The following is a 26,822-nucleotide window of genomic DNA, read 5'->3' on the forward strand; positions in this document are numbered from 1 at the left end:
TAGCCGCACCTCGTCAAGATGGGAGTTCTCCAAGGAACCGTGTGTGTTACTCAGTACCCTTTGGACATTATTTAAAAAGCGATAGTGATCATGGAATTAAAATAAGAATAGAAGCGTTGGTATGAGTAAGAAGTCATTTACGTTGCTTATATCTTGTCTGCGATCTTTACGTATACCTTTTAACTAGAAAATGAGTAGCAGTTAACTGGCTGGCCCATAATCTTATATTTCAGTTTCCATAGTTTGATTCAACAATTTCTTCATGGAAGGCATTGAAAGTTCTAGGACTTGTAGAGTTCATCACAACTCTTTTTTTTTTAGGCAGCCCTGATTTTTGTTCTCTAATGTAAGATCCGCCCCCCCAGAAGCAGAAATTTTTGTATTGCCAGGGTAAGTTACATCAGAAATAATTATGAAGGATTAAAAGTAATATCCAGTATATGCTAATAATGGCCTTTTCTTATGATGCAGCAGTATTGCAGAGATGATGGAGGGAAGCCAGATATGGAGAGAAGTAGTTCTTTGTTTCTGCTTTAGATTTGTCTGAAATTAGAGCATCTGCAGATCTGTTTTAACGTTGCCCGCTTGTTTTTGGTGAGAGGTAAGGAGCCTGTTTTGTGGGAAAACAGGTTTTTGCACGTTAAGAGTCACCACTGGGAGTTTAGTAAAGGTTATGGAACTTGGCCACAGGAGTTCTTTTGAGGTCATTTTAATAATGCATTGACGTTGTACTCCAAGTATATTTTCCTCTGTCTGACTTGAATATATCCATTTCATGGATGTAAACTCTTTATTTACGTGTTGGTACTTTCACTAGGGAAGCTGTTAATTGTTGTCTGAAGAGTCTTACAGAGAGGAATAGACTTGCAGAGAAGAACAACAAATATTTTGAAAAAACTCTGTATTAGGAATCCCGCTTTTGCTTTCTCCTTTTTTGAATTATGCGAAGTAAGACAGGGCCTTTCCTCATTGAGGAGTTAAACCGAGCCTCTCCCATAACCCAAAATGGTATTCATTATTTGGGGAGAACTATATGTGTAGATCCTGGTTGCAGACAGTACCCTGAGGGCTTCCTGAAATCTGTTGACACTTCTTTACCAGTGTTTCCCTTCAGGACAACTTGCTTGTGCATCAAATAGCTGAAGCAGCTGCAGAGGCTTAATGTTCCAGATTGGTGGGAATACAGCTTTTCATTCATATACCCTGACATTTTTCTCATTCGGTGCACAAAATTTTATTATGTCAAACATTTATTTGTGGCTTAAAGGTGTTCTTAGTAAAAAGTGAGGAAAGATGTCTAACTTGACTAGAGGCTAAGATATTTTTTCTGGAGCATAGTTGACATACTTGAAAAGAGTGATGCCGTATAGAGAAATTTGATGGACATTTACGTATTTTATCGTCTGAAATTTGTGTTGGTGTAAAGCAAAGAAAATGGATTTAATTTTTTTCCATATGGCTACCTAGTTGTCTAAAAACTATTTTATTTCAAAATCCATCTTTTCCTTACTGATTTAAAATGTCACGATGGTCATCTACCAAATTAAAAAAATTTTTTTTGTATATTTCTGGACTTTCTATGATTTACCTGTCTAGTTCGTAATTATTACTGCTTTATAATGTGTCTTGATAGCAAGTAGAACAACTCTTCCTTCATTGCTTTTTTTTTTCAGTATCTCTGGCTATTCTTTCTTCTTTTTTTCACATTAACTTTAAAAATCAGCTCGTCTGATCACCCTCACCCCCAGAGTTTGTGTGTTTACTAGGGAAGCATTAAATTTAGAGATTAAGAATTAAAATCTTTCGAATATTGAAACTTCCTTTCCTTTTCTTCCTTCCTTCCTTCTGGGCATGTCTTTTTGTTTTTTCTTCATTTTTTCTCTCTGTTCTTTTGTTGAATATATTCTGCTGGTTTATTTTCCAGATTACTAATCCTGCTGTATGCTGCCTGCTGTAAAACCCATGCAATGAGTTCTTAATTCCAGATATTTTATATTTTAGTTCTAGAAGTTCATTTGGTTTTTAAAAATAAATTTCAGTTCTTTGTTGAAGTTCTCCATCTTTTAAAAAATCACTTTTGTCCATCGTTTCCTCTTATTTTCTTGAACTTATTAATCAAGGTTATTTGAAGTCCCCTGCTGATAGCTCCATATTTGAGTCGTTAGTGAGTCTGTTTCTGTCGTTAGGACTAGTCTGATTTAGTCTTGCCCTGTATCTGCACAATTTAGGAGTGGGCTGACTGACAGGAGAGGAATTTACGTGCACATTTTTGGCCTCCTGTTCCTTCTCCTCCTCCCCAGGATTTTGGCAGCCCTAAACTCTGACCTCTCTATCCTCAGCCCATAAGACTGCTGCTTTCTACTCAAGCTCCATTCTGCTGTGCCACAGTTTGGAAAATGTCTTCAGGGAAAAGGCTGGGATAATGTGGGACTCACTAGGATATTCCCACCTCTCAGTGAATTTCTTTCTGTTCTTTTATATATTTTACTCACGGTTCGTGATTGTTTTTGGAGGCAGGGTGGTCTGGTACAAGCGCACCATCATGGTCTGGAACAGTCTCACCGTTCATCATGTCAGCTTTCATTCAGTCTCCCAGACGGTATTTCCATTCTCAGCTGTGATGGGTGTTCCTAATCTGGAGACATCTCTCGCCTGCTGCCAAGATGGGAGGGGTGGTCGCCTGACTGGGAGAGGGGGTGGAGGAGCTGTGTGTCTGACAGCTTCTTACAAAGTCTCCGCCAGTTATTGAGCTAGTCTGTAGTGGAAGTGACTTCCTCCCCACTCGTGGCTGAGGACACAGCTTTCTCTAGTTTCCTGAGTCAGTTGCTGCTTGCTCTTGTGTTTGTCAGCTTCCAGAATTTTATTGCCATTGCTGTCTCTCCTCTTCTGCCTTTCTGATCCTTTCAAGCTGTGTTAGCTGGGTTTAGGGAAGAAGCAGAGGTAAATATGTACGTTCAGTCTGGTATCTTAAATTGTAAGTTGCAGTTTATTTTTTGACTTTTTAAAGATTTAGGCTAAAGATTTGGGGCATCTTTTGATTTTTCTGAACGAAAGGCTTTGGCCATCTCTCTGCCATTCCTACTCTCTGTGGCTAATAGTGCAATTTTAAATTGTTGAAGTTTTCTACTTTCTGACCTACTTTAAAATTTTTTTCTCCTTGAGTCACAGACTTAGAATTCGTAGGGCTCTTAAGATAGTATTATATTTAAATCTTTAGTGTTTTTAGATGAAGAAACTAAGACCCAGGGAAGTTGGGTGGTTTGCTTTTGGTCACGTAACTTTTCTCTTCTGAATCCATTGCTTTGTTTGTTATATCACAAGACTCTTGGAAATCTTAAATATCAAAAAAATCTCTAATTTTATACTTTGAATATCTTCAGTATCACATATGTATTACAGGGATTAAATTGATGTAATTGTTAGAGACCTTAAGATACTGTCAAGTTGGTATGCGATTTCCCTCTTACTTTGGAAGCTGAAGCATAGAAAGGACAAATATTTATTTATAATTTGGGTTAACTACAGTAATGAAATTAGAACAGGATCCGTGTGCTTCTTCAGTTACATGATACGACTATTTTGGATGAGTACATTTTGTTGTTACCTTTTATTTCCTTTGGTTTAAAAATCTTCTAGAGTTGTTATTCAGCTGAGAAGTCTCCTGACTAGGAAGTAAGTACCCCAGTTACATATGCTTTAAGACGCTGAAATTACCTATCTTGCCGTGTTTTCCCCTTCACTTCGTCTGGCGTCAGATACTAGCCAAGTGTAGACTCTGCAGAATAGGAGGGGTTGTTGGTTGCTCTGAAACTCACCTACCATGCCTTTCATTGTCCAGAAAGCTGTCTGCACTGGACGTTATTTGGTGGCAGTGAGAGCCGTCTTTCTTCATTTCCGGGGCAGTAGATCTCCTCCACCTTCCTGAGGTGCTAGAACACACTGTAGTCCTGTGGTGGGCAGCGGACTGCAGTGCTAGGACCCTCGGAGCCTCCATCTTGTTAGTGCGGTCCCGTGAAAGGAATTGGCAACTCCATTTTGGGGGAGGGCCAAATGGACTAACTGTGGTTTTTTTCTTGGCAAAAGTCACAGAGTAATGATGGTTGTGAACTAGTCTCATTGTACGCTTACTATTTAATGTAATTTTTTTTTTTTTTTTTTTTTTGTGGTACGCGGGCCTCTCACTGCTGCGGCCTCTCCCATTGCGGAGCGCAGGCTCAGCAGCCATGGCTCACGGGCCTAGCCGCTCCGTGGCATGTGGGATCCCCCCAGACCGGGGCACGAACCCATGTCCCCTGCATCAGCAGGCGGACTCTCAACCACTGCGCCACCAGGGAAGCCCTATTTAATGTAATTTGATTTATGAAATTTAGTTTTCTAAGGTGAGTTTATATTTTTTCTAAGCAGCATAGTAATGTGATATCATGTCCTGGAGAAATCATTAAATTCTGGCTGGTGCTCAGAGAGCTATTATATTATGCCGGTTGACCAAACTTGGGCTTGAAAATATGTTTGGAGTGACTTTTCTTCTTTAACTCACTAGCGATGCTGTAGTGCTGTCATAATAGTTAATTTCTTGTTTCTCTTACAGCTGCTAAAAAACATGTCATTTCTTACAGAAAGTTTGAAGTAGAAAAGTTTCCTGAGGTAGAAGAAGGCTCTTTCCCACAAATTTCTATTAAGCATGATTATTCCATTGATTTACCACAGGCAAAGTTGTGGCCTTTGAGTCTTAGAAGCCCAGGGTACGAATTTTGTCATTTAAGGAGACTGGATCAATATATTAGAGGCAAAATAAAATTAAATTTAGTATTAATAGGTGAAATGAGAACATGAATTTGTTCACTTACAATGAGAGATATGGTAAACTGTCATAGAAATGGTAATATAGTCTTCATGACAAGCTCATTTTCTCCTAGAAGGGAATCATACATAGAAAGCCTGCTTGCTATGGAGGAATGGAAATAGAAAAGAGCAAGTTATGTGAATCACTGTTTTTCAAATTATTTATTTATACTTTATTTTTTATCGAAGTATAGTTGACTTACAATATTATATTAGTTTCAGGTGTGCAATATAAAGATTCAATTTTTTTATACATTACAAAGTGGTCACCATAAGTCTAGTTACAATCTGTCACCGTATAAAGTTATTACAGTGCTATTGACTGTATTCCCTATGTTGTACATTACATCTTCATGACTTATTTGTTTTGTAACTGGAAGTTTGTACCTCTTAGTCTCCCTAACCTATTTCACTCATCCCCCACCCCCACCCCTCTAGCAACCACCAGTTTGTTCCCTGTATCTATGAATCTGTTTCTCTTTCGTTACATTTCTTCATTTGTTTTCTTTTATATATTTCATGTATAGGTGAAATCATACAGTATTTGTCCTTCTCTATCTGACTTTCTTCACTTAACGTAATGTCCATGTTACTGCAAATAGCAGATTTCATTCTCTCTCTTTTTTTTTTTTTTGGCTATGCCACGCGGCTTGCAAAATCTTCCCCAACCAGAGATTGAACCCGGGCCCCGGCAGTGAAAGCGCTAAGCCCTAACCACTGGACCACCAAGGAATCACCTCATTCTTTTTCATGACTGAGTAATGGTCCATTGTATATATATATATATACCAGGTCTTCTTTATCCATTCATCTGTTGATGGACAATTCGGGTGCTTCCATGTCTTGGCTGTTTTAAATAATGCTGCATTGGGGTGCACATATCTTTTTGAATTAGTGTTTTTGGTTTCTTCAGACAATGCCCGGAAGTGGCATTGCTGAATTATGTGGTAGTTCTATTTTTAATTATTTGAGGAACCTTCATACCGTTTTCCAGAGTATCTGCAGCAACTTACATTTCCACTGAGAGTGCACAAAGATTCCCTTTTCACTACATCCTCTCCAACACCTTTTTTTGGTTGTCTTTTTGATAATAGCCATTCTGACAGGAGTGACGTGATATCTCACTGTGGTTTTGATTTGCATTTCCCTGATGATTAGTGAAGTTGGGTATCTTTTCACGTGTGTGTTGGCCATCTGTAGGTCTTCTTTGGAAAAATGTCTATTAAGAGTCAACCCACTTTTTAATGGTTTTTTTTTTTTTTGATGTTGAGTTGTATGAGTTCTCTGTATATTTTGGATATTAACTCCTTATAAAGTATAATGTTTGCAAATATCTTCTCCCATTCAGTAGACTGCCTTATTGTTTTGTGGATAGTTTCCTTTGCTGTGCAAGTTTTTTAGTTTGATGTAGTTCCAAATGTTTATTTTTGCTTCCATTTTCCTTGCCTGAGGAGAGGTATCTAAAAAAATAGTGCTAAGATTTCAAAGAGTATATTGCATATGTTTTCTTCTAGGAGTTTTATAGTTTGAGGTCTTACATTTAAGTCTTTAATTCATTTTGAGTTTATTTTTGTATATGGTATGAGAAAGTAGTCCAGTTTGATTCTTTTGCATGTGGCTGTCGAGTTTTCCCAACAACCTTTATTGAAGAGGCTGACTTTTCCCTGTTGTATATTCTTGCCTCCTTTGTCTTAGATTAATTTGCCCATATTAGTGTGGATTTATTTCTGGGCTCTCTATTCTCTTCAGTTGATCTGTGTGTCCGTTTTTGTGCCAGTACCGTACGTACTGTTTTGATTACTGTGGCTTTGTAGTATAGTTTGAAATCGGGGAGTGTGATACCTCCAACTTTGTTCTTTTTCAAGATTGTTTTGGCTATTTTGGGCCTTTTATATTTCCATACATATTTTAGAATTATTTGTTCTAGTTCTTTGAAAAATGCCATTGGTATTTTGATAGGGATTGTATTGAATCTATAGATTCCCTTGGGGGAGGATGGTCATTTTTACAATATTGAGTCTTCCAATCCATGTGCACAGTATATCTTTCCATTTGTTTGTGTCATCTTCAGTTTCTTTCATCATTGTCATAGTTTTCTAAATACAGGTCATTTATTGATACCTCCTTAGTCATATTTATTCCTAGGTATTTTATTCTTTTTGCCACAGTTGTAAATGAGATTTTTTTCTTAATTTCTCTGATAGTTCATTGTTAGTGTATAGAAATGCAACAGATTTCCGTATATTAATTTTGTATCCTGCACCTTTACTCAATTCATTTATTAGTTTTAATAGCTTTTTGGTGGTATCTGTAGGATTTTCTATATATCAGTTATTTCTAGTATCATGTCATATGCAAACAGTGATAGTTTTACTTCTTCCTTTCCAACTTGGATTCCTTTTATTTCTTCTTCTTGTATGATTGCTTTGGCTAGCAAAGCTACCAGTTGCTTTGATTTGACTTCCAATACTATGTCGAATAAAAATGGCAATATTTGGCATCCTTGTCTTGTTCCTGATCATAAAGAAAATCCTTTCAGCTTCTCACCGTTGAGTATGCTGTTGGCTGTAGGTTCATATATGACTTTTATTATGTTGAGGTATGTTCCCTCTGTACCCATTTTGCTGAGAGTTTTTATAGATGGTTGTTGAATCCTGTCAAAAGCTTTTTCTTCATCTACTGCGATGATCCTATGGTTTTTATTCTTCAGGTTTTTTTCATATGGTGTATCACATTGGTTGATTGGCAGATATCTCACCAGCCTTGCATCCCTGAGTTAAATCCCACCTGATCATGGTATATGATTCTTTTAATGTATTGTTGAATTTGGTTTGCTTATATTTTGTTGAGGATTTTTGCATCTGTGTTCATCAGTGATATTGACTCTTAAAGTGATATTTTCCTTTTTTTGTGGTATCTTTGTCTGGTTTTGGTATCAGGTGATGTTGGCTTTGTAGAATGAATTCATAAGTGTTCCTTCCTCTTCAGTTTTCTTTGACTAGCTTGAGGATAGGTGTTAACTCTTCCTTAAGTGTTTTGTAGAATTCACCTTTGAAGCTGCCTGGTTGTGGACTTCTGTTTGTTGGGAGTTTTTTGATTAGTGATTCAATTTAATTATTGGTGAGCAGTCTTTTCATACTTTTTTTCCTTCCTGTTTCAGTCTTGGGAGGTTGTATGTTTCTAGAAATTTATCCATTTCTTTTAGGTTGTCTATTTTATTGGTATAAAATTATGTATAGTAATCACTTATGATCTTTTGTATTTCTGTGGTATCATTGTAACTTCTCTTTCATTTCAGATTTTATATATTCTTCTCTCTATTCATAAGTCTGGCTAGAGGTTTAGCAATTTTCTTTATTTTTTCAAAGATCCAACTCTTAGTTTTATTTACCTTTTCTATTTTTTTTTAGTCTCTATTTCATTTATTTCTGCTGTGAACTCTGTTTTTTCCTTTTACTAACTTTGGGTTTTGTTCTTTTCGTAGTTCCTTTTGGTGAAAGGTTAGATGGTTTATTTGAGATTTCTTGTTTCCTGAGATAGTCTTGTATTGCTATAAACTTCCCTCTTAGAACTGCTTTTGCTGTGTCTCATGGATTTTGGATCATTGTGTTTTTGTTTTCATTTGTCTCCAGGTATTTTTTGATTTCATGTTCAATTTCTTTAGTGATCTATTTGTTTAGTAACATACCTGCATTTTTTATTTTTTGCAGTTTTTTTCTTGTAATTGATTTCTAATCTCTGTTGTGATCAGAAAAGATGCTTGATATGATTTCACTCTTCTTAAATTTATTGAGACTTGTTTTGTGGCCTAGCATATCATGTATTTTGGAGAATGTTCCATGTGTGCTTGAAGAATGTGTGTTCTGCTTTTGGATAGAACGTTCTGTATATATCTCTTAAGTCCATGTGAACTAATGTGTCATTTAAGGCCATTGTTTCCTTATTGATTTTCTGTCTGGGTAATCTGTCCATTGATGTACGTGGGGTGTTAAATTTGCCTACTGTTATTGTGTTTCTTTCAGTTTCTTCCTTTATGTTTGTTAATATTTGCTTTAGGTATTTAGGTGCTCCTGTGTTGGGTGCATATATATTGACAATTGTTATATCTTCTTGTTAGATTGATCCCTTTATCGTTGTCTATTGTTATTCTTTGTCTCTTGTTACAGTCTTTGTTTTAGAGTCTGTTGTCTGCTATAAGTATTGCTACCCCAGCTTTCTTTCCGTTTCCCTTTGCATAGAATACCTTTTTTCACCCTTTCACTTTCAGTCTGTGTGTGTCTTAGGTCTGAAGTGAGTCTCTTGTAAGGCAGCATACATGCTGTGTCTTTTGATTGGAGCATTTAGTCCGTTTACATTTACAGTAATTATTGATAGGTGTGTACTTATTGCTCTTTTGTTAATTGTTTTCTCGTTCTTTTTTAAGTTTTTTTTTTCATTTGCTCTCTTCCCTTGTGATTTGATGGCTATCTCTTTTTTTTTTTTTTTTTGGCTGCGCAATGTGCCTTGTGCAATCTTACTTCCCTGACCAGGGATCGAACCTGGGCCCATGGCAGTGAAGGTGCCGAGTCCTGACCACTGGACTGCCAGGGAATTCCCTTGATGGCTATCTTTAGTGTTATGTTTGGATGCCTTTCTCTTTTTTGTATATCTATCTATTATATGCTTGGTTTGTGGTTACCATGAAGTTCATATATAACAACCCCTTTCCCTCCCTAACCCTCTCTCCCCACTGTCTCTCTCTCTCCCTCTCCCTCTCCCTCTCCGTCTCCCTCCCTCCTTCCCTTTTGTCTCTCTCTCTCCCTCTCTCTCTCTCCCTCTCTCTCTCTCTCTCTATATATATATACACACACACACACACACACACACACACACACACACACACGTGTGTGTGTATGTACTATGATTATTTTAAGTTGATGAGCTCTTAAATCCTAATGCATTCTAACAATTTTGTGTTTTTTCTCCCTACCCCGCAAATTGAATGTTTTTGTCTTCATTTTTTTTGCATCTTTTTGTTTATGTATCCCTTAACTACTTATTGTGGATATAGATGATTTTACTTTTCTTTTTTAACCTTCCTGCTAGCTTTATAAATGGTTTATCTACTACATTTACAGTATGTTTGCCTTTACCAATAAGATTTTTCCTTTTGTAATTTTCATATTTCTAGTTATGGTCTTGTCTTTTCCACTTAGAGAAGTCTTTGTACATTTCTTGTAAAGCCAGTTTAGTGGTGCTGAACTCTTTTCACTTTTCTGTAAAACTTTTTATCTCTCCTTCAGATCTGAATGATAGCCTTGCCAGGTAGAGTATTTTGGGTTATAGGCTTCTCCCTTTCATCATTTTCAATGTATTATGCTACTCCCTTCTGGCCTGCAAAGATCAGCTGATGATCTTTTGGAAGTTCTGTTGTACATAACTAGTTGCCTTTCTTTTTTTTTTTTTTTTAAGATTTTTTTAATATGGACCATTTTTTAAAGTCTTTATTGAATTTGTTACAACATTGCTTCTGTTGTATGTTTTGGTTTATTTGGCTGCAAGGCATGTGGGATCTTAACTCCCTGACCAGAGATCGAACCTGCACCCTCTGCATTGGAAGGCGAAGTCTTAACCACTGGACAACCAGGGAAGTCCCATAACTAGTTGCTTTTCTTTTGCTGCTTTTTTTTTAAAAAAATATTTATTTTTGGCTGTGTCGGGTCTTCGTTGCTGTGCACAGGTTTTTTCTAGTTGCGGCGAGTGGGGGCCACTCTTCTTTGCAGTGCGTGGACCTCTATTTGCGATGGTTTCTCCTGTCATGGAGCATTGGGCTCCAGGGGCACGAGCTTCAGTAGTTGTGGCTCACGGGCTCTAGAGCACAGGCTCAGTAGTTGTGGCACACGGGCCCAGTCACTCTGCAGCATGTGGGATCCTCCTGGACCAGGGCTCGAACCCATGTCCCCTGCATTGGTGGGCAGACTGTTAACCACTGCTCCACCAGGGAAGCTTTCTTTTGCTGTTTTTAAGGTTCTGTCTTAATCTTTAATTTTTGCCATTTTCATTTTAATGTTTCTTGCTGTGGACCTCTTTGGTTTTATCTTGTTGGGGACTCTCTGTACTTCTTGGACCCTGGATATGTTTTCTTTCCCAGGTTAGGGAAATGTTCAGCTGTTATTTCTTCAAATAAGTTCTCTTCCCCTTTCTCTGTCTCTTCTCCTCCTGGGACCCCTTATCATGCTAATGTTACACATTGGATGTTGTCTTAGCGGTTTCTTAAACTATCTTCATTTTTAAAAATTAGTTTTTCTTTTTTCTCTTCAGCTGGGTGATTTCAACTACTCTGTCTTCCAGTTTGTTGCTCTGTTCCTCTGTATCATCTAATCTACTGTTTATTCCTTTTAGTGTATTTTTTATTTCAGTGATTGTATTCTTCATATTTGTTGGGTTTTTTCCCTCCTTGTCACACTTCTAAGAGTGTTCATGCATTTTTCTCCTGAATTTATTGAGCATCTGTATGATCATGACCTTGAACTCTTTATTGGGTAGATTGCTTATCTCCATTTTGCATAGTCCTTCTGGGGTTTTGTCTTGTTTCTTCCTATGGTATGTATTCCTCTGTCTCCTCATTTTACTGAATTAATTATCTATCTTTATTTCTATGAATTAGGTAGGTCGGTTGTGTTTCCCAATCTTGGACAAGTGGCTTTGTGTAGGAGTTGTCCTGTGGGGCCCAGTGGCACACTCCTCTTTGGTCACAAGAGCTATGTGCTCTAGGAGTGTCCCTTATGTGGGCCCTTCTTTTTTGGTGGGGCTGCCCTGTGGCCCGGTTGATTGTCAGGTCCTGCCTCCTGTGGTGGCTGCCACTGGTGGGTGGGGCTGGGTACTAGCGTAGCTGACTACAGGTCCCCAGGGGGTGGCCTCCAGGGCTGTTGCCATCTGGTTAGTGGTTGGGTAAGCTCCAGTTGCTAATAGGCTAGAGGGAGGACTCCAAGCTGGCTTTTGTACCATCAGTGTCTTTGTGGAAGAACAGACTTCCAAAAATGGCTGCTGCGAGCGCCTGTGTCCCCAGGGGAGTCCCAGTGGCCCTCCTGCCTCTCCAGGGTGCTCTGCAAGATTAGCAGGTGGGTTTGATATAAGCTTCTTTCAAATTATTGCTTCTCAGAGCTGTATCTCAGAATGGCTGAGATTTTGTGTGCGCCCTCTAAGAGTAGAGTCTTTTTTTCCTACAGCACTCTGCCTCTCTTGTATGCAAGCTCTGCTGGCCTTCAAAGCCAGGTATTCTGGGGGCTCATCAACCTGGTGCAGGAGCCCTGGGCTGGGGAGCCTCATATGGGGCTTGAACCCCTTGCTTCTCGGGGAGAACTTCTGCATTTGTGATTATTCTCCTATTTGTGGGTCACCTGCCCATGGCTGTGCGTCTTGTCTATACCGGGTCTCCACCACTCCTACCCATCCCATTGTGGTTCCTTCTTTGTATCTTCAGTTGCAGAAAATCTTTTCTGCTGTTCTTCCGGTGGTTCTTATAGGTAGCTGCTCTTTAAATAGTTGTACTTTTGGCGTGTTTGTGGGAGGAGGTGAGCTCAGGGTCTTCTTACTCTGCCATCTTGGCCACACCCCCCTAAATTAAATATTTATTATTTTTAGATTAACAAAGTGAATTCATGTATCTTCACAGTATGTGTGATCTTGCCAATAAGCAGTGCTAGAGGTTGTTTTTGGGACACTTTTTCTCTCCTTTCCTCTCCCTCCATCTGTCCTCCTCCCCTTCCCTTCACTTTTTTAAGCTTTCACTACCTAACCTATTGTACTCTTGCTTCTGTCTCCACCACTCTCCTGAAGTTACTCTTGCTGAAGTTAACAACCTTAATCAAGTATCTTACGGTATTTGGTACAGTAAGTTTCTAAGTGTGATACTGATGGCAGAAATATAAGGAAAACATTAATAAATTTGTTCACATCAAAATAAACTTTTGTATTTCAATAAAATTGAAGACAAATGGCATATAAGCAAAAAAAATTCATACCTGAAAAGGGCTAACATCGTCATTAAAGAAGCTTTTACAAACTAATGAAAAGAAGATGAACTTGAAGATGGTGGAGTAGAGGGATGTGGAATTCACCTCCTCCCATAAGTACATCAGAAATACATCTATGGGACTTCCCTGGTGGTGCAGAGGTTAAGAATCTGCCTGCCAATGCAGGGGCCACGGGTTTGAGCCCTGGTCCGGGAAGATCCCACATGCTGCGGAGCAACTAAGCCCATGCACCACAACTACTGAGCCTGTGTTCTAGAGCCTATGAGCCACAACTACTGAGTCCGCTCGCCTAGAGCCCGTGCTCTGCAACAGGAGAAGCCACCGCAATGAGAGCCCATGCACCACAATGAAAAGTAGCCCCCGCTCGCCGCAACTAGAGAAAGCCTGCGCGCAGCAACAAAGACCCAACACAGCCAAAAATAAATAATACATTTTAAAAAATACATCTGTATGTGAAACTATTCTCATGGAATACCTACTGAAAGCTGGCAGAAAATCTCATACAACCAAAGCTGCAGTAAAGATCCCCAAGTAATTAAATAGGACAAAGGGAAAAGGGAGACGAGGAATTGGGATGGGACCTGCCCCCTGGAAGGGAGCTGTGAAAGAGGAAATGTTCCCTCGCTCTGGGAACCTCCTTTACCGGCTGGGAGGTTCGGTGGGACAGATAGGGAGCTTCAGAGGCTTGAGAGGACAGTGTGGAAGCTGGCCTGCTGTCCTACAGGGTAGAGAGAGTGCAGCACAGACCGTCTTGGCCATGCCGCTGCACTTTCCAGCCTGTGATGCGCCTGCTGGTGTGTGCAGCAACTGGGTGCTGCAACTCAGGCTTCAGCAGACAGACCCGGGGAGGGACTCAGGTTGGGTGCATGGAGACAGCCCGAGGGGCCTGGAGTGTGGCACAGGACACAACTGGGGGTGCGCACAGCAGGAGCGTGGGCCCGCCGTCAGAGCCTGTTGTCAGTGCATAAAGGGAGGGGTGTGGGCCGCCTTAGCAGCCCATTATCAGCATGCTCACAGCGGGCATAGCTCTGGCTGCCGTGGACTTTGTGCAGTTTGTGGGCATGCACACAGAGGTGGGGCTGAAATCAGAGCCAGTCACCGGTCCTCCCACAGCGGGTCCCAGGCTGTGGCTGTGGCGGGCTCTCGTGGTGGTGCGTGGGTTTTGGGACAACTCATGCATGCCTGAGGGACGTCCACGGCGGCCCTGAGGTGGCCCCTGAGGGCAGCACTAGCACTAGTTCACTAACAGTGAAGTCTGTGCGTGTGCACACGGGTGGCATCACAGAGTTGCATGTCCTGGTGGATAGCTCCTGGGGAGGAGCACACACTGGCTCCTGTCTCCCAGTGCTCCAGGCCCTCACTCCTCGTATTGCAGCTTGTAACTGGATCTGGGGGCTTCACCTGTGACAGCTGAGGAGCAGACCCTGTCCCCGACAGGGCTGTGACAACTACAGGGCAGAGAAGAGGCCCCACGCAGTATCCACTGCAGGCTCTGGTCACCACAACACCAGACACACCCTTTAGCAAGGGGACAAGGGCCAGCACACCCTGAGGAAAGACGTGGCAAGCATCCACACTAAAAACAGCCTTCACACCAAAAATATCAGACTCACACAGTCTACACAGGGACACTCCCACATAAAAACAGCCCTGTGAGACCACGATAGATAACTGTTTCTCTTAAATTCTTAGAGTCAGAGAAATTTAACTAAAATGAAAAAGCAGAGGAACTACTCCCAAGTAAAAGAACAAGAGAAATCCCCTGCAGGAACAATGAAACAGACCTCTCCAGTCTACCAGACCCTGATTCAGCAAAGGAGGTAATAAAAATGCTGAAGGAGTTAAGAAAGATTATTGATAGAAATGCAGATCACTGTAACAAGCAACTAGAAACTATAAAGAGGATGCAACGTTTATAGCAGCACTGTTTATAATAGCCAAGACATGGAAGTAACCTAAATGTCCATCGACAGAGGAATGGATAAAGAAGATGTGGTACATATATACAATAGAATATTACTCAGCCATAAAAAAGAATGAAATATGCCATTTGCAGCAACATGGATGGACCTAGAGATTATCATACTAAGTAAAGTAAGACAGAGACAAATATCGTAAGATATCACTTACGTGAAATCTAAAAAATGATACAAACGAACTTAGTGACAAAACAGAAATAGACTCACAGACATAGAAAACAAAATTGTGGTTACCAAAGGGGAAACGGGTGGCAGGGACAAATTAAGAGTTTGGGATTAGCAGATACAAGCTACTGGAAACAAAATAGATAAACAACAAGAACCTACTGTATAGCACAGGGAACTATATTCCTAATCTTGTAACCACCTACAATGGAAGAGAATCTGAAAATATGTATGCATGTATCTGGAATACTTTGTTGTGCACCTGAAATTTACACAGTATTGTAATCAACTATACTTCAATTAAAAAACAATAAAGAAGACTATCCCAGTAGAAAATGGACAAAGAACCTGAATGAATAGTTCAAAAGAGAAGAAATGCAACAGTTCAGAAACGTGGAAGAATTTTTCAGATTCATTGGTAAGCAAAGGAGCTTACAAAAAAAAGTGAGACACTGCTTCCCCCCATCCAACATAACGAATAACAGTAAGAACAGATTGTGACACAGTGCTCACTGTGTGTCGGTCACTGTTCTCTAGACATTAATGAAATTGACTAATCCTCCCAGCAGCTCTATAAGCAGGTCCTGTTGTTGGCCACATTGTACAGATGAACAAACTGTGCCACTTAAAGATAAGTAACTTGTCCAAGGTCAAATAGCAAATAAGTGCTAAAGCCAGGATTTAAACCCAGGCTCTCTGACTCAAAGGTTTTAGTGCTCTTTGACTACTACCCTTTATTGCCTCTGAAATATTTTAATAAATAATAACCACTGTTAAAAGAGTACGTAGGAACGGGCATTTTTATTCACTGCTGGTCAGAATGCAAGCAAGCTAGTAGGCGTTTCTGTAAGACAAGCAGTGTGTTTGAAAGCTTTAACATGTGCATATTCTTTGAACTCACAGTGTATACTATGGAAATCTTTATAATGAGTACATAAAAATGTATGTACAGAAATTTAATCTGAAGTTCTTTTATAATAGCAAACACTGTAAACAGCCTAAATGTCTAATAAGAGAGGATGAGGTAAATAACTTTGGGAAATAGTCTTGCTAAGCTTGTGTTCTTATTGCAGGTAGTAAAGTAATGCTGCTAATTAATTAGTTCATGTAGGAAAAGGTTTGCTTCATCCTCCCTTAAGTATGTACAGTATTTGACTTTCCAAAGTATTCTTATAAGATTGAAATGTCACTGGTTTTCTCTTTTTAGCTATCTCTAGGTTGCATGACTAAAATTGAGTTAAAGTTTATTTAACCTTCAGTAAAGATTTTATATATCTTTTTTTTAAGTAAGCAAATCACTGAGGAATAGAATTTGAAGTAAATATTATAATTGTTATAGATGACATGCTTTATTTCTATTAACTGTTACTCTTTTTTTTTTAATATCTAGCCTATCTGTTAAGATGCCTTAGAAAAAGAACCATGGAGAAGTATGTTAGAGTACAGAAGATTGGCGAAGGTTCATTCGGAAAAGCCATTCTTGTTAAATCTATAGAAGATGGCAGACAGTATGTTATCAAAGAAATTAACATCTCAAGCGTAAGTATATTTTTTGTTTGGTCATCCAAGTAGAAGTCTGGTTACAGGAGAGAATAAAAAAATATATGGCAATGCATGACCTAAAGTGAAAGACTGCCGTAATTGCAGAGAGAACCACTAATTTCAAAAGAGTCTGTAAATCCTTTCAGATTTTTTTCTGTGATGTGTGCTCATGTTTATGTGTTTAAAAAAGATACCTCACCTACTGTTCTGTGACTTAATGTGGTTTGAACATCTTAAAATGTTTTTGTTGTATTTGTGCCTTCAACTTATTCTTTTTAACTTCTAGCTATATTTTAGTATTTGGGCTGTGCTTCATTGGTAGCATTATTATTTTTAAAAAAATATTTATTTATTTATTTATTTGGTTGTGCTGGGTCTTAGTTGCGGCAGGCGGGCTCCTTAGTTGCAGCTTGCGGGCTCCTTAGTTGTGGCTTACTGGCTCCTTGTGGCTTGCGGGCTCCTTAGTTGTGGCTTGCGGACTCCTTAGTTGCGGCAGGCATGTGGCATCTAGCTCCCTGACCAGGGTTTGAACCCAGGCCCCCTGCATTGGGAGAGCGGAGTCTTATCCACTGCGCCACAAGGGAAGTCCCGGTAGCGTTATTTTTAACCACTCTCTTTTTGATGGACTATTATGTTGTTTATTTACTTAATTTACTGTTTTCTTTTTTCCTTCTATTTAAGATGTCCAGTAAAGAAAGGGAAGAATCAAGGAGAGAAGTTGCAGTGCTGGCAAACATGAAGCATCCAAACATTGTCCAGTATAGAGAATCATTTGAAGGTCAGATAAATTTTGCAAGAGCGCTCAAAAGAACTCCTAAGCCTTATGACAACTGTTGTATACTTCCCTTTTAAGGATCTTTTTGTGAATTATTCTCAGGAAGAAAAGTATATCATTTCTGCTTCAATACACATGCATTTTAGGCATAGGAGGAACAGTCATTTATACCTTTTTAAACTAAACTTCTTTTAAATGCTACCACCACTGCCACTGAGAAAATGTTCCGATTTTAGAAAGTATCCTGCTTGAGAGTGTTCTCAGGCTCTTAAAGTATTATAAAGTATTGCTGTTTTGGAAATATCTACCATCATATTTGGTAATGCCGGAACTAAGATAAAACAAAGCTTCTCTAAAGGCAGGAAAAGGTGGTTTATTGAAGTCATTCCTATTATCATAAATCTCTGTCAGTTGCAAAATAGAAAGATAATCTAGATTGAAAGTAAAAGATAGTTTAAATGACCATTTCAGGGTCGCATTACATACCAGCTTCAGCAGCTGAATTAAAGTATCCTTGTTCCCAAATAAACTTGGTATCTAGTAAAGTAGAACATACTTTTAAAAGTATATGGATCATTAACACCTTATGCCATAAAGTACTCAGTTTATTTATTTTATGATGGCAGTGAAATGAGGCTTTATAGCTCATGTGAAAGAGTACAATGTTAACCATCTCTTCTTTCTCAGGACCTTGAATTTCCTTTATTTATCTTTCCCTTAGCATCTGTCTTTTAGTTTCTTCTTTCATCAAGATTTTACTATTTCAAGGTAAAAGGTTTGAATGTATGTCAACACATGTTCTATCAGACGTTTTGTATTTATGTTGAATGCTTCACCTAGAAACATCTGAATGATTCAAAAGGAATAGCACGTTCTTTAAATAAGGTTATATTGTTACTGGCGTTTAGTTTTAAAGGAGTAAATGCTCATGGTAAACGTATTCAGGAGTGCAGACATGCATGAACCCCAAGCTCTCTGTTCCTCCCACTCATTCTCATTCCCTAGGGGTAAGCAGTGTGAATAATTCCACATTGATTCCTTCCTGTATTTTCTGTGACTGTGTGGAACAAGCATATGTGTGTAGCCTTTGACGTTTAAAAACAAGTGGGATCGTAAATATGTATGTCTGCATCTAGTTCTTTTCACTTTGTCTCTCGTGGGTATCTTTCCATGTCACTGTGTATTGATGCACCCCATTCTTTACAACTTCCTTGTAACATCTGCAGTGTTTTCCATCGGATGCACTTTATGGCTGTATCACACTTTGTTTAGCCTCTTTTCTGTTATGGATACTTAGGTTGTATTTAGTGTTTCACTGTTACAGGTAGTGTTACAGGTAGTGTTGCACTGGACATCCTTGTACAGGTGTCTGTGTACTGTGGCAGTCTTTTAGGAGTGGAGTCCTTAGACTAAAGGGCATGAGAGTTCCTTTTTCTCACAAGCTCTCCAGCCCTGGCCTATAAGTTCATTCTCAGATTTATAAGATGTAGTTTCGTCTGGTGATTCTATACATTTGGTGTAGAATTTGGTCCCTGTTTCTGCCTCACCTGAGCCATCTTCTCATTTTAATCATGTAGCTCTTTGGACCTCTTAGTTTCTCATAGAGCTTTTGGGAGCTCTGAAACACAAATATTTAATTTTTCTCTAAAATGATTAAAAATAACTTACATATGTGAACATTTTAAATCTCTCAATTTTTAAAAATAAGCAAGTTGGTTAAAAAAGTGAAAATTTTGATGTTATTTTGAATGCCTGCCATGAAAGGTGAGGAAATTAGTGTCTTTACAGTTCCTCCCCACTGATTTTCGTTCATCTTGACAGGGTAAAAATATTTAATAATTATCTTTTGTTCTGAAATTATATTTCTTAGAGTTGTTTGGCCTTTGTTCTATATTTAGACAGATTCAATTCTTATTGTTAGTTCTTTTATAACTTAGATACCCCTTTCCAGAGATATTTGAATTTATCTCCAACTTTTCTGGATTTCATCAATTTTTTTTCATGACGAGCTTATGGATGCTGTATTCCCTCAATGCAGTTACTGTTTGCATTTCTGAGAGTGTCTAACTGATGCTTTTATACGTGAATAAGTATCTTTGATGACCCCTTTTCCCTTACAATCACATTATATCTTCTGGCATTGCATGTTTCTGTAGAAAAGTTTGAGGTCAGCATAAAGCTTCTCCTCTTGAAGGTAATTTACTTTATCTTTCCTCGATGCTCGAAGGATTCTTTCTTTAGAATTGAAATTCACCAGAATATGGCTTAGTATTAATAATTCTGATTCTGTCTCTCTTGGAACATTTTGTACCCTTTCTGCCTGCAGATTCTGGTTTTTCTTTTTTTCAGGAAAGTTTTCATTTCACTGTTTTTAAAGAATCCATATATATCTTAAGATAAGGAAAAATATTCCAAAATTTGTTTGTCATAAAGTTGTCTTAGCTTACAGATGAATTCTTTCTTAGAAAGTCTCTTGTGTTACAGGATGTGTTCTCAAATTTTAAAATACATTAAATAACAAAGTGGTTTTGGGGAAGAAAACTTCACTGAGTTAGTTTTGAGTGCTTATAGAGGTCCTCAGGCAGAATCAGTTTTAAAAAGAGGCATCAAAGAAATTTAATACTGATGTCATAATTGCAGATACTATTGTAAGCCTTCTAAAGTCACTTAAAAGGCAGTATGGTTATGTTGTGACAATCATGCATATGAACTCTCTAGGATGATTCTTTTAAAGTCCCAATCTTATGTGTATGGGAATTAGGACATAGAAAAAATTCCACTGACAACATAAACAGATTTTAAAAGTGCTTTCTTTCAGTTAACTTAAAAGGAAATGAAGATCATGTGTATCGGGAAAACATAGGTGAATCAATAAAAGACATTTATACTGATGACACATGTGAAAAATTAGGATAAAATTGTTTTGTAAAACTGGAGAGTGGGGAGAAAACAGTATTTTCAGGTATATGAATGTATAATTAGATTATATTAAATATTATAATTAGACATTTTTGTCTCTATTCCTAACATTTTAAAATTTTTAAAAATTTGATCTTATCATTGAGAAAGTGTTGTGTCACTGTATATTGGGGTATCTGTGTTATATACAGTTTTGTTTTCTCTACTGTTATTCATATATTGCTCTCTGTTTTTAGTTGTCTCTAGCTATCACCTTCTAATTGCTTTCATTCTTTTGTTTGTATTTTCCTACAGTCTGTGTTTTTTTGACCTCATAAGTTTGTTTTACTTCTTACTGTTGCAAAAGTAGCTTTTATATCTTTAATGGAAGCTTTTCAGTCTCACTTATGGAGCTTGTGTTGGCATTCACCTTGTTCCCCATTGGTGTTGCCAAAATGTAACTTCTCTATGTACTTGAAGAAAGCTTTTCTTTGAGGCTAAATTTGGATTGCTTTTTGCTGCAGGTAACAGAAAATCTGGCCAGTATTGGCTTAAGTGAGAAAGATATTTAATGATCTCACCTAACAGGAAGTCTGAAAGATGAGCTGTCCTGTGTATAGGGTGTATATGGCAGCTTAGGCCCTGTCTGATTTCTACTCTGACATCCTTAATAGGCACGTTTTTAAGCCTAATGCTGTCTCCTTGTCCTGAGAAGACGCTTTGCAACTCCAGGCAGCGCCTGCATCCAAAAGATGCCAGAAGAAGGGGCAAGGGCAGCACCAGTAGCTTGCTCTTGTCTGTCCTGTGACCAGACGAGCCAGTGCTTTCTCAGAAGCCACTGTTCAAATTTCCTCTTAGATCTTAGTGACCGATATGGGGTCAGTGACCCCCTCTAACTGTAGGGGAGACTGGGAATTAGGGAATCTGGGATTTTTTTTCAGCTTCTCAAGTGAGAGGCGATGAAGGGAAAAAAGTGTTAGAATTACAGGGTTAGCCTGCTAGCAGTGCATTCTTCTCTGAGAGGTCGTAGTTCGTGTCCTCTCTTAAACTCTCGGTCGTTTTCTAACATGCCTTGAGGCTTTGTCACTCGCCTTACAGTCTTTTTGCTTCAATTTCAAGCAGTTTCTAGGTGGTCATTATGTTGGGTTTTTTTGGAGGGTGTTTCTTCAGTACTGTGTGAGCCCATTGGTGATAGGGGTGGTGTCTTATATCTCTGTATCCCTGGCATCTTGTGCAAAGTGCCTGGAACATAGTTGGCACTCAGGTGCTTGAATGATCGAAGGAACACAAAACAGATTAGTATTTCCCTCATGCAGAAAAGACTTTTCTTTTAACCTTACATTTTAACTAGTACTTATCCCAAAATAAATGATAAATGTTTAAACAGCAAAAAATATAGCAGAGCTCAGATATTTTTCTTCAGGATTGCTTCTCCATTTCCTTTCTCAGGTCCTGTTTAACCTTCTCTGTCTCCCTGTCTCTGTGTCTGTTTCTGTCTCTCACACACAGACACACACACCTTTTTAAAAAAACCTTGTAATGGTTTTATTTAATTTTTGCTACATGCAGATGGTACAGAATTCAAAGGTTACATAACAGTAAAAAATTTGCCTTCTGTTTCTAGTTTTGAGTCACCTGTTTTTCCCTCCTGGAGGTACCCACTGTTTTACCACTATCTTGAGTTTCCCTCCAGAAATGTTCTAAGCATTAATAAGCATACATAAATCATAGCACACGGTACTTTTTTTTTGTCTTTTTGTTTCTCATGCTATGTAAATGGTGACATTCTATACATATTTTTCATAAGTAGTAGATTGTACGGTTTTCTGGGGGTTTTTTTTCACACAGTGATTTCTCACATGTATATTTGGATGATCTTTTCGTATCAATTGTAAAGAGTTACACAGATTCTTAATCAGCTCATTCATGTAGCTTCCCAACCCTGGGCACATTGGAAGCAGTGTATACAAGGTGAATGTGAGCACCGCGAGTAACAAGACCACCATCCAAGGTGCCGGGAGCAAGGCCATCAGCACAAGGCAGCAAGAGAAGTGAACTCTGGGAAGGCTGTTCCTTGAGCTGTAATAGGTGATCTTGGCCGCTCTTCCTTACCTGGGAAGAAGTGGTGTGGTCTTAGTCCTATGGAAGAGTGAGGGTGGAGAGAAGGATTAGAAGTGTTCTTCTCATCCTGTCTACCACAGGAAGGGTCATGGAAGTCTTTTATCCTGTGGACTGAGGCATACAGGTGATTAGGGAAGTGCCCCATCTTCATGTTCGTTCACAGATTATGTATCACTACAAAGAGAGCTCCAGGAGAGTAGAGACTGTCTCACTGTTGAGTCCTGACAGTTCATCGCAGCATCTGTTATTGTGTTTGTTTAACAGGTAATTAAGTGGATGAAATAAAGCTGGAAAGTAATGGTCAGCTAAAAACCAAGGTTACCCATCTCTGACAAATGATTGGAAAAATGTGATTTTTATAGTTGACGTTTAAGGAAATATATCTATTAAATGAAATCAACTATATCTGTCTGTATTTTGTCCATATTGCAGAGATATTTATGTCAGTGTGGATAATGGGATGATATATTCTTGGCAGAAAAGTCATTAATGATGGAGTTGCCTGTTAACCCAAGTTACCGCACAGTCTGTACGTCCAGTAAACCTTGACTTTGCACTTCAATTCTTCTGGCTGTGGTTCTCTTTTTAGTTTAGTGGAACGTATTTCATTAATTGCTGCTTTTTAGTAAACCTTTAGGTACTTTTAATGTAGCTATGCTTTTGATGTACATTTTAAAAAATGGACTGTAACGTTTATATTTTTTAGAAAATGGCTCTCTCTACATAGTGATGGATTACTGTGAAGGAGGGGATCTGTTTAAACGAATAAATGCCCAGAAAGGCATTTTGTTTCAAGAGGACCAGGTGAGTTAGCACGTGGGAGACTGGCTCTTACTCCGTAAGTGTTGTTGAGAATTCATCCAGCGCTTGTTTGTTTGTACTACGAGTATTAACTGGACGCCTACTCCAGCTCTCATGACCTCCCTCCTGAGTTCAGGTCCCGTCTCGTTTCCGTCTGTGGCGATGCTGCTGTGTGTGTCGTATACGTTGTGTCCTGTGTGTGTGTGTGTGTGTGTAACTATATTTTTATGCGGGTAGCTGATTGATTACTCTGTATGCTGTCAGTTGGCTTACTGCCACCTTATCTTAGAATGTGGCTTTGTCGGTAACTCCAGCTCTAGAAGCCTTGTCCTGCAACAGCGTGAAATCCAGTCTTCGTTTTGAGTTCAAGGATCTCTAAAATATGAGCTATTCTACGTACGCAGTCTTGTTTCCTGTTCCCTAGTGTGCACCCTTTTTCATGGATGTACCAGATAGTTATCGCACATTCATTTTGTGGTTGGCACTGGGACACAGGTTTATACCTCTCATTCTTCCTGTGTATTTATTCTGATTATTTATTTTATTTTGGTAGTACCTTCTCCTCCGCATCCCTAACTCTCTGTTACTAACATTTTACCATTTTTAAAAAAACGCAGCTCAAGTCCCAGCCTCTTTAGATTTTCCATAGGTACTCTGATTTTCCATGATCTTTTCTTTCTCTGAATTCCTGTTGCATTTCTCATTATCACCCATCCTTAATTTTAATTGCAGGCTATTACGTAGGAGAATGGAGGGAGCTGTATGCTAGGAGTGTTGCATTTGCTGTCTCTTTTAATTCTTAAATCCCCCTGTGAATTAGCATACTGTAGTTTTCTCTATTTAATAGGTAAGAAATCTAAGGTTAAGTAGCTTGCCCAAAGTCACAGTTGGTGTTTGAACCTACCCCTATCTAACAGCAGAGTTTATAAAATGTTCTTTTTACAAACTTAAATTGTAAAATTATTTACAGGTTTGGAGATGGAAAGCCGTCTTCCCCTGCCGTTCTGTCCCTGAGATTACCACTGCTTTTGGTTTGGTGTGCTTTCTTTTTCATATTGAACATACACATGTATACACTGAGACATGCGTATTCAGAAATGGGATAGTATACATACCATGCTCTGTCTTGCTTTTGTCACTTAAAAATTATCTTGATTACGTTGACATGTCGGTCCCTATAGATCAGTTGTATAAGGTTTTGTTTTGTTTTTTCGGGCATGCCGTATGCGGGATTTTCGTTCCTCGGCCAGGGATCAAACCCATGCCCCCCTGCAGTGGAAGCTCGGAGTCCTAACCACTGGACCGCCAGGGAAGTCCCGAGATCAGTTGCATTAGTTTTAAGAGGTGCATTATATTTCATTCCAGCAAAGCCCTTGCTTTGTTTCTTTTCACTTCGTACTCAATTCTGCTCCACTCCCCTCTATCCTTAGGCAGCCCTTCTAATGTCTTTAATCAATATCTCTGTCTATGTCTGCAAAATAGCCATCATTGTTTTGTATACATGTATTTTTAAATGTGTACCTGTTGTATTATATCTCATTCAGTTTTACTTTTCCCCTAAGGACTGTTTCTGATCCATCCGCTTTGCTGTCTGTACATCTGTTGTTTCTAGCTCTGACCTAATAGTCCATGGGATTCCTCCCAGTCTACACTCACCTTCAGTGCATCGTGCACCCTTGTTAATGTACTCTGAATAATGTCACATTAGAGTTGTTTCTCCAAGCAGGTTGTAATTTACTGTAGAGCGGAGGCCCCAGTCTGCTTATGTCAAGGTACTGAGGAAGGCTGCGTCTGTGGTAGCACCGCCTTGGCACAATTCGTCAGCTGATTGATAACGTCATACAGATGGGGACTTTGAGGGTCTTGGCAGCAACTTGGAGATATGGTAAGATGAGAGCTTGAGTTAAAAGTACTGTCGAGTAGGGTAGTATCGTATTCCTCAAGCTTTCCTTACCTCACGTTCCACAATTAAGCCTACTAGGCACAGCCCAAAACTTGGAGTGAGAAGACTTGGGTTTGAGTGCTTGTCCTACTTATCAGCTTGGTAATTACGTTTACAAGTTACTTAACTGCTTTGTGGCTTTACATCCTCACTCAGTAGTAGGGATATTCCTACCAGGTAGCCGACAGTACTGTTGTGGTGAAGGTCAGATAGTAATGTTTGTTTGTGTACGAGGTGCTATTTTTTTATTACAGTTTTATCTGATATATTCCATTGCTTGTGCTTATTTTTATTCTTTTGTCTCTTTTGGACTTTAAAATGCTTGCTGTTAAATTCCGTAACATTATACTGTAAAGTACATTGATAATCTATTGGTTGAGTTTAGTTTAGTTTCTTTTATTAATTAATTAATTTATTTATTTTTGGTCTTCGTTGCTACACGTGGGCTTTCTCTAGTTGAAGCGAGCGGGGGCTACTCTTCGTTGTGGTGCGCAGGCTTCTCATTGCTGTGGCTTCTCTTGTTGCGGAGCACAGGCTCTAGGTGCATAGACTTCAGTAGTTGTGGCACGTGGGCTCAGTAGTTGTGGCTTGCCGGCTCTAGAGCACAGGCTCAGTAGTTGTGGCGCACGGGCTTAATTGCTCCACGGCATGTGGGGTCTTCCCGGACCAGGGCTCGAACCTGTGTCGCCTGCATTGGCAGGTGGATTCTTAACCACTGCGCCACCAGGGAAGCCCTATGGATTTGGTTTTTCTGTTGGATAAATATTCTTAGTACATAACGATATATATGTGTGTGTGTACATATATTTTTCTTGTAATCCTAGAAACTATGGAGATTTACTCTAGTTTTTTCGTCCATCTGAGATTATTCCATATAAACAATAAAAATTTGGCAAGTCTTTCTTTTAAGTTAATAGCATTTTTTCCTGCCCTTCAAAATGACAAGTTTTGTTAGCCTATTTAAAATGGTAATTATTTACACAAAAACAACCTGCTACTCTCTGAGCTTTGAAGCAGGAAAACAGAGGTCAGAGGCCATTTTTGCTGTAGGCTGTAGGTTGAAATCAGTCTGAGAAGGTTTTGTTCCATCTCTAGAATGGGAGTGGGAGCAGAGACGCGTGAGACAAGGAAATTCTCCAACTGCTCAAGCCATTCTCTTCAGTGATACTTCCTTGTTTGCATCTTTACTAGAAAAAAACCTCGTCAAGTTAGGAAGCAGGCTAAGTCTGTGACTTTTAATCAGTAGTAAACAATGATATGAAGTAAGTACATTCTGCTGAACAATCCTTGAATGGCCTTTCCCTACGTAGATATTAAAAAGATGTGCCACTGACTATTTTTGGCTTATTTCTAAGTGTTGGATAAATTTTCTGATAGTCTCGTCTCCTGGTAATTTACAAATGTATGTTCTTTTAAAAGAAAGTCTGGTCTGGTAGGGTTAGCCCTAATATTTAGGTGCAGTCAGAGTGTTAATTAGGCATACAGACTTCCTTGAGTTTGCTCTGAAAATCCAGAGCCTTATAGAATTGAGCAACTATGTAGCTACTAAGGCCACAGAATTGATTTCTGTCCAGAAGTTTTCATAAGGAATCTTAGATTGGACTTTTTGAAATATTATTTGTTCTTCTATCCCAAGGCCAGTAAACCAAGCCCAGTACATTTTCCACCGAATTTCACCTGCAGTACCTATAAATATGGGTGATTTTCTTTCTTCTTGAGGGTTTTCAGATTTGCCAAGGTTT

At 39.0% G+C, this 26,822-nt stretch overlaps 1 protein-coding gene across 10 annotated transcripts in view; it reads left to right on the forward strand.

Annotated features, from left to right (window-relative positions):
• Window positions 1–26,822, forward strand: part of NEK1 (NIMA related kinase 1) — a 231,468-nt gene that overhangs the window by 19,683 nt on the left and 184,963 nt on the right. For all 10 annotated transcript variants that reach the window (XM_067745387.1, XM_067745386.1, XM_067745396.1 and 7 more), the window contains 3 exons: window positions 16,392–16,540; window positions 17,225–17,321; window positions 23,044–23,141. In XM_067745387.1, the coding sequence (XP_067601488.1) occupies window positions 16,424–16,540; window positions 17,225–17,321; window positions 23,044–23,141 (312 nt within the window). In that variant the 5' untranslated portion in view covers window positions 16,392–16,423. Of the gene's footprint in view, window positions 1–16,391; window positions 16,541–17,224; window positions 17,322–23,043; window positions 23,142–26,822 lie in introns of those variants that run through there.

This window comes from Pseudorca crassidens, chromosome 7, assembly GCF_039906515.1.
Source record: "Pseudorca crassidens isolate mPseCra1 chromosome 7, mPseCra1.hap1, whole genome shotgun sequence".
Classification (NCBI taxonomy): domain Eukaryota; kingdom Metazoa; phylum Chordata; class Mammalia; order Artiodactyla; family Delphinidae; genus Pseudorca; species Pseudorca crassidens.